This window comes from Ursus americanus, chromosome 25, assembly GCF_024610735.1.
Source record: "Ursus americanus isolate L20-20 chromosome 25, mUrsAme1.1.p, whole genome shotgun sequence".
In the NCBI taxonomy this organism is placed as follows: domain Eukaryota; kingdom Metazoa; phylum Chordata; class Mammalia; order Carnivora; family Ursidae; genus Ursus; species Ursus americanus.
Window position 1 is genome coordinate 24,319,972 of NC_142151.1, and position 14,446 is coordinate 24,334,417.

Here is a 14,446-nt window from a genome sequence, read left to right on the forward strand (position 1 = left end):
AAAATATGGTAAAACTACAATCTAATAGGTCTATATGCAGGTTGGTCACAATGATAAAAGAGAAAACATTGAAAAAATTCTAGGCTAAAAATGTGCTGTGCCTAATTTTTAAAATTATAATCTTAGAAACATATGTTATTAAATGTACATGTATAGAATTAAAGATGTTTTTACAGAAACATGGATTACAACACTGACATAATTTTCACTATCTTTCTCAAAAAAGAGAGCACCAAGTGGAAAGATTCTGATTTCTATGTGGATAACACTGACATTATTATGCTGTTTATTCCGTTAAAAGCCCTTCTACATGTTGATTTTTTTCAATAAGATGTGCAGAAACTCTATATTTGAGGTAAAATTATATTATTTCACAATTTTAAGTGAATTTCAAAGATACAGCATGGAATAAGTAGACAATGGAGTCAGAACTGGTTCATATTCCCAGTTCCTCTACTCAATACCTAAGTAAACTTTATAGCTTAATATATGGACACCTATTTACTATTCTACAAAAACACTGTCACCCATTCAAATTTCTTTTCCTCTGTCACTAGACGACAAAGGAAACATGCTGTAAGAAATGTATTAAAATGTTACACCTCTTAACTAGGTTAACTCACTGTTATAGAACATAGCTAATGAATGGGATATTTAATATGCACTTTTTTGAAAACTGTAAAAACCCTCAAAGAAACAGAATATAAATTAAATTTAATACAATGACAATTATTTTAAAGTAGTCAATTTTATGCAGATTTGCCAGATTCTTTACAAACTGTACCTGTTTTAATATTTCCATCTTTTACAACTTCAGAGTTTGTTTTTCGTATCTAAAGCTAATGTTTATCCAGTTCCAAGAAATTCTACACTACACTGGATTTGAGTGGTACCACCTCCACTACCTTTGCATACTTTCGTTGACGGTTTTCATTTTTATGATGGCTCTAGCTTAAAGCCTTGCAACCCTAGTGTACAGTGGTTAAGAGCGCAGGTTCTGAAGTCCAACAAACCTAGGTTTCAATTCCAGCACCACTATCTATGCAATTTGGAACACGTTACTCAACTGCTCTTTATTCATAAAACAGGGATATATTACCTACCTCATTATTATTTTAAAATTCAGATTAGGTAATTTATGCATGGTAGTCAGCAAAGACTCAAAAAATGAAAGATATAATTACTCCCCAATGTCATTTTATTATATTCAATTTAAACCCACCTATAATGGTGAATATCTTCAAATGATTTAGTATTATTTATGGCAAATACACAAAGAAAGCCCTCCCCAGTCCTCATGTACTGGTCCCTCATTGCACTGTACTCCTCTTGACCTGCTGTGTCGAGAATATCCAAGAGACAGGTTTCTCCATCAATTACTACTTGTTTCCTGTAGGAATCCTGAGAAGGGAGAAACACAGTCTGCATTATTATGGTGCACCTTTTACTTTTAAAAAGGTGTTATATGCAACCCAACAACAAAAAGACAACCCAATTCAAAACTGGGTAAAGACCTGAATAGACATTTCTCCAAAGAAGATACACAAATGGCCATTATGCACATGAAAAGATGTTCAACACATCATTAGGGAAATGCAAATCAAAACCACAAGGAGCTACCATTTCACACCCATTAGGATGGTTATTATTAAAAAAAAAAAAAGGGAAGACAAGTGTTAGCAAGGATGTGGAGAGACTGGAAACTTTATACATTGCTGGTAGGAATGTAAAATGGTATAGCCATTGTAGACAACAGTCTGGCAGTTCCTCAAAAAGTTAAATATAGATTACCATATGATCCAGCAATTCTGTTTCTACATACATAACCAAAAGAATTGAAGCAGGAAGTCAGACAGATACCTGTATGTCAATGTTCATTGCAGCATTAGTTATGATAGCCAAAATGTAGAATGAATACACACACACACACACACACACACACACACACACACAGTGGAATATTATTCAGCCACAAAAAGGAATGAAGTTCTATATGTGTTATAATATGGAAGAACATTGCAAACACGATGCCAGACACAAAAAAAAGGCAAATATCTATGATTTCACTTATATGAGGTACGTAAAATAGGTAAAGTCACAGAGACAAGAAAGTAGAATAGAGGTTACCTAGGACAGGGGAAGTGGGGTTTTGAGACTTATTGTTTAACGGACACAGGGTTTCGGTTTGGGATGATGAAAAGTTCTGGAAACGGAGCTACTGGCTGCTCAACATTGTGAATTTATTTAATGCCATTGAACTGTACACTTAAGAATGGCTGCAATGATATATAAGATATGTATTTTAAGATATGTATATATCTTACCACAATTTAAAAAAAAGGTTTACAAAAAAGTGTTATGCAGAGATTCAACAATGCAAGTGTTCACATTATTAACAAAAAGACCCGAATGCTCTATGAAAGAAAATAATTACAAAAATAGGATAGCTCTACCAACTCTATTATTCGGGATGATTTAGAATGGCAAGAAAAATCAATCAGTTTTCAAATAATTGTATAAACCTAATTTACTTAGAAGAATAAATAAAAGAAAGGTCAATACTGAGGATTTTAATGCCCTTATCCATTTCTGAAATCCTGGGAACAATATCTGACAGTCAGATGGATACTATGGTAACTCTAGAGGGCATGACTGTTTTATCTGCAAATTCTAGGAGGCCTCTAAAAAAGGGGGAGGAGCAAGGGAGAAAGACGGATATCTTAAAGAGACTGTGCAACTATAACACTGAATAAAAGGAAAGGGAGTGGCTAACATTATAGAATCTTAAAATGAAAATATGATTTCCTCTGACTTATGATTAATACTTATACCTAAAAGACTTAATTTACGGGGCGCCTGGGTGGCTCAGTCATTAAGCGTCTGCCTTCAGCTCAGGGCGTGATCCTGGCGTTCTGGGATCGAGCCCCACATCAGGCTCCTTTGCTGGGAGCCTGCTTCTCCCTCTCCCACTCCCCCTGCTTGTGTTCCCTCTCTCACTGGTTGTCTCTCTCTGTCAAATAAATAAATAAAATCTTAAAAAAAAAAGACTTAATTTACTCTCTGCCAAAATAGGACTCAAAAAATAAGCAAAAGAAATGGTGCAATGTGAAGCCATGGAATAACAGGCAGGGCTGAAAATGAGTATAAGTGTAAACCAAGGACACTTCCTTATTGTTCCACATGTGGGCTGTAGTATTAAAGTGCCCTTAGTTCATGAATTACTGCATAGACCATTCGTTAAAAAAAAAGAATGGTCATTAAAAATCATGTTTTTGGTAAAATATCTGAAATATCTTTATAATAGAACATAAAGATATATGTGTAGCATGATCCCAAACAAATATATGCATGTATCTATATGAATATAAGTATATATATTTAAAAATTGGTGGTATATACATCAAAATGTTAAAATATGTTTTTGATAGAGTTAATTTAATAAATAAATAACTTATCTCTTGATTATCTTTTTAATTTTTTGGTACTAGCTGCTGTATTCCTTTATATGAATTTTAATTTTTAAGTGTAAAACAACTACCATATTAGACTATGATCTCATGCTTATCTTTTAAAGTAAACTGTATTTTCCAAATTGTCTATAATAAAAATTAATTATCCATCAGTCAGAAAAAAAAGGATATCTATTTTCTAAATAAGAAGTTGTTTACTGGGGCGCCTGGGTGGTGCAGTCATTAAGCATCTGCCTTCGGCCCAGGGCGTGATCCCGCGTTCTGGGATCGAGTCCCACATCAGGCTCCTCCGCTAGGAGCCTGCTTCTTCCTCTCCCACTCCCCCTGCTTGTGTTCCCTCTCTCGCTGGCTATCTCTGTCAAATGAATAAATAAAATCTTTAAAAAAAAAAAAAAGTTGTTTACAAAGATCTGAACATTTGGTTGGCATTTTATTATCTTAACCTATTCCCTTAACTATAAACTACTGAGAGAACTCCTGTATATTATAAATTGAAAACCAGTGTTTCTGAAGTATGATGAAAGAGCAGGATTGAGAGCAAAGTACAGCGTCTTAGACTCAATCCACTCATTACCCAGATATGGCTACAGACCAAAGACTTTCTTTACCTATTGCTGTCACCTCACATTCTTCACTTACCAATGCTAACTTAAGTTAACCTTATAGTTGATAGTTTTCTTAGTTTTTACATCTAAAATTTTCTCCCAAAATTAAAATTAAAGACCACAGTTTCTGGAGCCTAAAGCGTGGCTGGGGAATTACTCACCATCTACCCACGTATAATAAATACCTCCAAGATGTACCTCAATGAATTCCCATTTACAAAATTTTTAAACACTTTGTGTTCCAAAAGTATATAAAATGTGGAATATTAGTATTTTCTGTGTGTATTTCATGAAATGTTTCCATGATGAATACTCTCCATCAAAGGAACTGAGAAACTGGAAAAACAATCCCTAGTCACCAGTATATTTCATTCCCATTATTTTTTCCCTTCTAAACCCTAAAAAAATTGCCAGCAAATTTCTGAGTCACACTCAGTTACTGAAAAAAGTAATCTACAACCTACTTATGGGCAATGAGTAGAATATCTTGATTAGAAATAATAGATTTAGGTTAAAAATTCAGTATTTTCAAAGTTAATTCTAACTAGAGTCATCTTTAGAAGTGCAGTCACTGGGGCTATATAATAAGGCAGTGTAACTTGGTAAAAGCTTAAGAACAAAGTGTTAAATGGCAAAATCTGAAAAGAACAGACAGGTGTGACAAAGCAGAAAGCAAGCACAACAAAAATGACATGTAAATACTAAAGATTTTGTTCTAACTTCAGGTTGGCCATATGAAAAGAAGTACATGGAAGTAGAAAAAATTTACATCAATGTAGACTCTTTCCCAGGATTAGAGTCTAAATAAGGGTTCAGCAAACTACTGGCCCACAGGCCAAATCCTGCCCACCTGTTTTTGCATGGTCCACAAACTAAATATAGTCTTTGTGTTTTTAATGGTTATTTAAAAAAAAAAAAAAGTCAAAGATTATGTGATGAAGACTTTTACAGAATATGTGGTCCTTTGTGCAGAAGTTTGCCAACCACTGCCCTAAGCTAATAACTTTTCACAAATTTGAAGTACTCTCAATACATGTTATTTTTTATACTTTAAAAAAAATCACCACTTTGAGAAAGTACAGGTTATCAAAACCCAACCAATTTAAATACACACAGATTCCATAATGAAACTAGTTAAGAATGAAGCAAGAAAAGGATCAAGACATTACTTTTTTAAGTAAGCTCTATGCCCAATGTAGAGCTCAAACTCAGGACCCTGAGATCAAGAGTCCCATGTTCTCCCAAACTGAGCCAGCCAGGAGTCCCAAGACCTTACATTTCTAATTAGTAGTATTTCCAGCCTTTCAAATAGAATAAACTTTCAGATTGGGTACATAGGTTACTAACATCCTTTGCAAAAGAGGATAAAGCCACTTAAATTAATTCAGTACAACATTAACTGAAGGAAAGTTACTCCATATATTTTCCTTTACTCCCAGCTAAAGTGCTATTTTTTAATTTGCTGAAGTGGTTTTAAAAAAAAAAAAAAACTTTTCTAAAAGAAATATACCATGCTGACAAAAGTTAATCATGACAGGGGCGCCTGGGTGGCTCAGTCGTTAAGCGTCTGCCTTCGGCTCAGGTCATGATCCCAGGGTCCTAGGACTGAGCCCCGCATCAGGCTCCCTGCTCAGCGGGAAGCCTGCTTCTCCCTCTCCCACTCCCTCTGCTTGTGTTCCCTCTCTTGCTGTCTCTCTGTCAAATAAATAAATAAGATCTTTTAAAAAAAAAAGTTAATCATGACAGAGCACAAACATTTTTGGTGATACAATACACAAGCACAATGCTTTTGGAAAGCAATTACAGTATTTATCAGGAACCATTCAAATGTTCATAGCCTTGGACACTGTGATGCTACTTCTGGTCAACGATGCTGAGGAAACATGGTTTTATTTTTTTAAAATGATAGTTATAATAGAGATACACTAAACATGGCATCCTAAAATGTCTTACAAAGAAAAAATTACATAGGCATTTAATACTGACCCACAATCTTATGCTATTTATCTATTTTCAAATTATACTTCACATCCAAGCATCCACCACCACCATCACCCTGGTCCACGACAACTGCTTTGTCTCATGCAATTTCTTACAACTGCTTACAACAGAGATCCCTACTGTTACTCTTATGATATGTTCTCCACAGAGCAGCTAGTGATCGTTTTTAAACGTAGGTTAGACCATGTCACTCGCATGCTTTAAGTCTTCTAATAGCATCCCTTCCTTTTTAAAAATAAAATCCAAAGAACTTACCAGTCTTCTTCAGCAACTCTGTATTTCCTTCACAGAATATACGATAATCTGTAACTACGGTTTAAGTGTATGCCCCCTACTATGCTCTGAACTCTGTGATGGCTGGGCTCACACCTGCTCTGCTCACTGTACACCTTATGTGTAAAGTCCTGAATACCGTAGGCAACGAGTACTGTCTGATGAATAACTGAATCTATCCAACATAAATATATGCATACACTATAACACAGTCTTATAAAAATAAGCACAAGTTTAAGATAATTGTAGATTATATTAAAAATATGAAATTGTAAATTTTAAAATTATATTAAGGGTATTTTAACAAATGTTGCATTCAAGCAAGTTTTATAGAAAATGAAAACTTTAATGTAAAAATATAAACAAAACATGAACAAAATTAAAAAACATTTTTGGGAGGAAAGAGAGTAAAATTGCAGAGAACGCAGGGGCTTTCAACTGTATTAAGTTTTATATCTGGAAAAAGAAAAAGGATCTATACCAACTATGGCAGAATGTGAAGATATGAAAAAGCTGGTTGGTGCATACATGGTGTTCACTGTATTAATTTTCCATACGACATTAAGACTGTACCAATTTCATTACCACTAACAATGGATTTTATATTTTTATTTTTCTTTAAATTTTGTTAATTTATTAAGCTAAAAATTCTAATTATTTTAATACCCATTTCTGTGAGGACTAATAATGTTACTTTTTTCATATTTCTGTATTTATTCTCATCACTTGGAATTTTCATTTTTTTTGCACTGACCTGTACAATTTTTAAAAGTGTTTTCCAGTTTATTAAAACACCTTTGGGGGGGGCACCTGGCTGGCTCAGTCAGAGCATGTGACTCTTGATCTTGGGGTCATGAGTTCAAGCCCCACATTAGTTAGTTCAGAGATTACTAAAAAAAAAAAAAAATTAATAAAAACACACATTTAAGTGTTGTTTTATGTAAAGAAACTTATCTGTAGATCCAAGAGAGTAATTTGAAAATTAAGACTAAATCATTCAAGATGAGATAAACTTGTTGACCAGGACATCACTTCGTCAATTTTCTATTATAATTAATAGTAACCAAGTTACTCAGTACGTTCATCTTTTAACACACTCAATTTAGTTTTTCGACTCAGGCAGTGAAACCCTGACGTGGGAAGACACTATAGTAAACAAACAAACAAACACAGTATATCAGATGCTGTGATAAGCATATTATAAGCATTATTCCATTTAATCTCCAACTTCATATTGCTGATTCCATCAGATGCTCCTGTAAATATGAACAGGACTGCTGAAAATGTCAGCTGAAGTATTATTTGAGGATTTACTTTTGAAATGTTTATAAGGTTTTCTTAATGCATTAAGTGCTATAAATATTTTTCATGTACTGCTAAATATAAATAACACCTATAGGAAAAAATGAGAAACTCACTTTTACTCTTAATGCTCAAGTATTTTGTTAGTGTTCCAAAAAATTATTTTAATCCATCATAGAATGGTATGCTCCACACTACTGGTTATAAGCCATCAAAGGCTGTTGTAGACAGCTCGTTTTCAAAGACAGCTAGAATCATGTATAACAGCCAGGTATGTTAGAATTCTAATAGGAAAGAAACATGCAATTTGGGAGATATAAACCCAGGCTTATTAGTTCATTCCCACCTACCCACTCATTCTCCCTTGCATCATAGGGACACTTACTAAACATCTACTAAGTGTTACATACTACGCTGGGAGTTATAAAGTTTCTGACCTCAAAGAGCTAGGTCTGGCAGAAGAGATACGATATACAAATAATTAAAATACAATGAAATAAATGCAACACCATATACAGGACAAAGTACCATGGTGGCATAAGGAAGGAGAGATCTACCTTGTCTACATGAGTTAAGAAACACCGGGGAGGAGAGGGCCACTCCAGGTAATAAGGAGCAAAACGAATGCATAAAAACACGAAGCATATGTTGGAGTACATGGAACCAAGAAGTTCAATACAACTTTAACTTAGAAGGATTTGAGATAAGTAGAAATGAAACTGGACAAAAGTCAGCTTATGAAGGGTCTTGTATGCCACATTAAGGAATTTGGAACTTCATCTTATACTAAAATACTGGAAGGTTTTTAAGTAGGAAGGAAACATCAGATCTACCAGATTCACTGCTAGCATTATTATGAAAAATTATAGAAAGGGAGCAGGCTGGAGGCTGGAAGATGAGGTAGGAAGCTATTACAAGAAATGAGAGAACCTGAAGGCAGCAACAGCAGTACAGAGGGAGAACGTTAGTTTAGAGAAATAGTTAATGGGTAAAATTGGCAGAACTACCTCATACATTGCTGGTGGGAATGTAAATATTGCAACCACTGTGGAAGAGTCTGACAGCTGCTCAAAAAGTTAAACATAAAGATACCACATGACTTAGCAATTCTACTTCTATATATTACCCAAGAGAACTGAAAATATATGTTTACACAAAAAAGTATACGCAAATGTTTATACCAACATTATTCAAAATAGCCAAAAAGAGGAGACAATCTAAATGCCCATGAACTGACTGATAACCATAGTATGGTATTATTCATACAATAGAGTATTATTCAACCATAAAAAGGAATGAACTATTGAACTATGTGATAACAAGGATGAACCTTGAAAACATTATCTTACATGAAAGAAGCCAGACACAAAAGGCCACATATTGTATGATTCCAATATGAAATATTCAGAATAGGCAAATCCACATAGACAGAAAGTAAATTAGTCGTTACCAGGAGCTGGCAGAAGGGACTAGGGAGTGACTGCTTATGGGTATGGGGCTTCTTTTCGAGGTGACAAAATGTTACAGTTGTATAACTTTGTAAACAGACTAAAAACCACTGAACTGTATATTTTAAAAGGATGAATTTTATGCTATATGAATTATATCTCCATTTTTTTAATGGCAGTTTACTGATTGGGCATAGGAACAGAAGGGGAAGAGTAGAGGAAAAAATGAGTTCAATTTGGGGCATATCGAATTCCACATTTAGGGCTGTTCTGGTGGCCATGCGGAAGAAGCTGCTATCCAGATGTGATGCTCAGGACAGAAATCTACGCTAAAGATATACTCCTGAATCTTCAATCTATGGGCAGCCACAGAACTTCACTTCCTTGTGGTGTGAGTGTGGGCAAACTACTTATGTCTCATGTACTCTAACCCATTGTTCCTTCAGTGGTAAAAGTAGGTAAATAATAACATAGAGGATTTTGTATACAGGTTAGGGTTAAAGACTATGAAAATCCTTTATAAAATGAAAAGTGCTATAACAAGTTAACTGCATGATTTTATACATTACATTGCACATGCTATTATAGGCCAAAAAGGTTAGGGGCCAGGCCACTGGCTACTATGAACTATACGGCAACAGTAGTACCCTGTCTTTATAAGATCACTGAACAACTACACTTGGACTACTTTTTGCAAAACTGGTCACCATTTCAAAATAAATATAATGGCACTGGACAAGCTCCAGGGAAGGAGAGCTAAAACTCTGAAGATTACAAAGGATCTCTGTTTTGATTAGGCAGCAAGGATGTTAAAAGAGCTTGCTCTCATGACAGAAGTTTTGATTAAGATATTCATTAAATAGTAAAAATAAAGAAAACAAAATTTTCTTTACTAAATAAAGAATACTTTAAATTATGAGAATGTTGAATCTTCACTTAAGATTAGAGAGAATAAATGTGTACTACTTCCAAGAGAGAAAACTGGTTCAAAAATCTGAAGAAACTCAGGGAAGAATTGCATAATAGATTTTGAAAATAAAGATATAATAAGCATACATCTGTAACTACTGAAGTTATGCGGCATTCTGCCACAAATTATCACTTGATGCCAAGGTCAGAATGTGAGGCAGGATTGAGCATGGATCCAATCTTAATAATTACAACCGCCAATAGAACTTTCATGTTTTGTATTGTATCTCTCTCAGTTCTTCTTTAATTGGACGAATACCAAATTCTTTATCCAAGATACCTCTGCATTGTCCAATCTGTTGAGGCTTTAAAAAGGGGGAAGAAAGTAAATATGAAGTAATCTAATGATAGATAATATGTTGGTGACTTTTCTCCCTCAAAAATGCGTATTTATTTTTCCCTCTCAAAAATATATGCTCACTTTTAAAAACCAAATACTATAGAGAATGAGTCTGGCTAAACTACATATTTTATGTACATATTCGCAGTTTTTATATAAATGGAATCACACTCTACACAATGTACTATGATACAGCTTCACTTAAGATGATGGGTATTTTTCAATGTTAGTACGTCTAGATCTACCTAATCTTTTTGACAACTGTATAATTTGTACAGATATACCATAATTTACTTCACCCACTGGTAGCCATGCGGATTATTTCCACTTTCAAAAATCATAAACAACACTGCAAGAAACATTCCTACGTATTATACATCTTAAACATTTATCCAATTTAATCCTTGGGACAAATTCCTAGAAGTGAAATCACTTGGTCAGAGAACATGCAGTTTACATTTTGATACATATTGCCAAACTGACCTCCAGAAGTTTATAAGATATACTTCCACTACCTCATAAAGAGTACACTTCCCTATACACCCTTCCCAGCACCCCTATCATTATAATCTTAGCCAATATCAATAAAGAAGATGTGGTCCATATATACAATGGAATATTACTCGGCCATCAGAAAGAACGATTACACAACATTTGCAGCAACATGGACGGGACTGGAGGAGATTATGCTAAGTGAAATAAGTCAAGCAGAGAAAGACAATTATCATATGGTTTCACCCATTTGTGGAACATAAGGACTAGCAGGGAGATCGGTAGGAGAAGGAAGGGAAGAATGAAGGAGTAGGAAACAGAAGGGGGAATGAACCACGAGAGACTATGGACTCTGGGAAACAAATGAGGGTTTCAGAGGGGAGGGGAGGTAGGGGATTGGGCTAGGCAGGTGATGGGTATTAAGGAGGGCACATACTGCATGGAGCACTAGGTGTTATACGCAAACAATGAATCATGGAACACTACATCGAAAACTAATGATGTACGTATGGTGACTAACATAACATAGTAAAAAATTTTTTAAAAATAATCTTAGCCAATATCAAAGTGAAACTTGCATTTCTGTACTAATGAAGTATTTTTATATGCTTATGGGTCATTTGTTTTATTTATTTTTGATGGATAGGTTGTCTATTTATATCCTTAGCCTCTTTTTTATTCCATTTGGTTGTTTGCTTTTTTCTAATTTATATATAAGAGCTTCCTGATGGATATATGATGCAAATACTTTTCCCAGGTTTCCTTGTATTTCTGTTAATGGTATCTTAATTTTCATGTACCCAAATAGCTCAATCTTTTCCTAGATGTTTTCCTAAGTGGTTTACGAATATTTTGAAAATGAAAAGGACACCTACTTTTGTCAGCGAAGGAAAATGTTTAATCCTAACTCCACAAATACAGAAGCTAACCTAATGTTTATTCACTCAATCTGTATTACTTAAGATAATACTGCAAGAACCAGGATTGAAGACTAGTATCATTTTATTTCAACAGCTGTCTAATATTTAACAATGAAATGTATACAAGGTAGAACCAGGGTTCTTACCATGGGAGAAAAAGATAATGGAGGAAGGTGAGGAAGAATGAACGCATGATTTTTAAATAAAATGTATTTCTCAGCTCTGTCCGTTGAAAAGGGTCTAGAAGCAGTGACACCCCAGCAGCAATAAGTATACCTACCATCTAGGTCTTTTTTTTTTTTTTTTTTTTTTTTAAGTAATCTCCATACCCACTGAGGCAGCCAGGCACCCCTCTAACATCTGGGTCTTAATTTCTAAGTACCATTCTCCACTAAAAGGAATTAGGACTCTTTGGACAAATGGCCGAATCCAGGGTGAAGACAGGAAAAGTACAATGTGAACCTGGAACACACTGTGCCAGAAAATAAAAAAGAGCTCAGAAGCTGATGGAGACGTGTCAAAAGGATACAGAGGCCAGCTTGTAAGGGATTCACTGGCCATATCAAAAACAAATTTGAGATCAAAAAATAAAAAATTACAATAACAGACTTGAATACATTATATAAAAAAAGAATACATGTGTCCACACTAATACAAATAAGAAGAAAACAAATGAGAGAGAAGAGAAAAGAGAGAGCCCTTATTTATGGTAGATGTCAACTAATAAACGTAGAAGTCATGACAGGGTTATAAGATGACCTACCATTCTGCAACCACTATTGTAGTAATTTATTCTGGCAAGAATTATCAGTGGATGCTACATCCAACTGAGTGCAAGTATGCTGGAAAATAGTCTCAAAGCATCTCCCCACGGGGTATGTACTAAAGGAAAAGAGGATCCCTTTACATCGAGAGAAAACTGATAGACATCATCTTAACCAAATAACCAATGTAACCTGTTTAAGGGTAACAGGTATGCACAATATACTTTTCACTACTTTTCCATAGGCTGGAAATTTTCAAACTAAGCTGAAAAATTACCTAACGTAAGCACTGTGTCCCCACTTAATCCTCTCAAATATTTTATTTTTACTACCCATTTCTACTAATTTATCAAGATTACAAAAATATAACTGTTTCATAAACCTAGGCACTTTGTGACAGTATAGTTAAAGGAGATGCAAGAAATCTGATGCCCTTGTAAAGCACAAAGACTTTAAATTACATTAAATAGAATTAGGATCATTGTCTAGAAGCACTGCTCTTCAAAATACATCTAAGGCCAGTAAGCTTCATGAAGGCAGTGCGATCTGCTCCCTTTTCCTTCTCAACATATCTCCAGCCCCTGGGAAGCCTGTATGGTACAGAGTGGGCACTGAATAAATATTATGGAATTAAGGAATTAGTCGCATTGTTAAAACCAGAATCTTAAGAGATGCCAAATCATAAAAACATTTTTCCTTTCACTTATTTCCATTACCAATTTTCATTTCTATGTTTGTAAAGCTTTGTATTTATAAAAATCCAAGTAAGAATAAAATATGTGTGATAATTTTCAACATTCAGGTCTAAATAAGCAGTTATTATTATTATTAAGTAAATATTTATTCTTAAATTGACCCAAATACAAGGCCTGCATTTTGTGTTACTTTATTCTAAAAATCAGGTGCTCACCACTATTCTACAGTACTATAAAAAAAATCTACACAACGTGAACCGTCACAATTTGCCACTTTACAATAGGCCCTTTCCTAACACCCCATGCAGCACATCGCTAAGCTCTGAACTCTGTAGCATAGCTCCTGTGTGCATGTGAAGAAATTCAGAGTCAAAGTGCCACTTTTTATTCCCTCAAAGTAACCTCAGTCAGGGTTAACAGCGGAACCACTGTATTTTCTCCTTCAGTGCCACATTTCCTTTCTTAGTTAAAAATATTCACCTACGTATTTAATTAGTTAGGCCTAACTAGTCCACACAGTAATATTAATATAAGCAGAGAACAAAACTGATACTTTAGATTTTTAAAAATTACATAAAATCAGACTTGTAAATAAAACTTACATATTTATAAATTGATTATACCCACAATTTAAATAGGAAAAATACCCAAACCTTGTATTTCATTTTTATTATAAAAGCAAATAAACTGACCAGTAGAGGGCACTCACTTGAAAGGGGGTGGGGGGAACCGGCCAAAGCCTTGAGAAATGCATTTACAAAATTACTGTGTACCTTATTTTAAAAACAATGTTTTAATAGAACGCTAGAATAAGCTAATATAATATACTATTAGTTTAGAAAAGGTAAAGTTTAAATCTGTGCTATGTTAGAGTATCTACCATAAACCTTATTCAGAGACTTGAAGTTGACAGAGATGTTGAAAGCTTTATATAACACACATGAGGGTCTCAACCTCAGCACTACTGACATTTGAGGCCAGCTAATTTGTTGTGGGAGCTGCCTTGTGCACTGCAGGAAGCTCAATAGCATCCCTGCCTCCAAAGATGCCACGAGCAGTCCCCTTTTTCAAGTTGTAACAACCAAAAATATCTCTAGATATTGCCAAGTGTCCCCTGGGAAGCAAAGTCACCCACCCCTCATTGGTAACTACCGGTACATAAGTATA

The 14,446-nt window shown here is 34.7% G+C and overlaps 1 protein-coding gene across 4 annotated transcripts in view; it reads right to left on the reverse strand.

The window, feature by feature from the left end:
• Nucleotides 1-14,446, reverse strand: part of KRAS (KRas proto-oncogene, GTPase) — a 38,910-nt gene that overhangs the window by 16,896 nt on the left and 7,568 nt on the right. For all 4 annotated transcript variants that reach the window (XM_045811899.2, XM_045811900.2, XM_087855700.1 and 1 more), the window contains exon 3: nt 1,223-1,401. In XM_045811899.2, the coding sequence (XP_045667855.1) occupies nt 1,223-1,401 (179 nt within the window). The remainder of the gene's footprint in view (nt 1-1,222; nt 1,402-14,446) is intronic.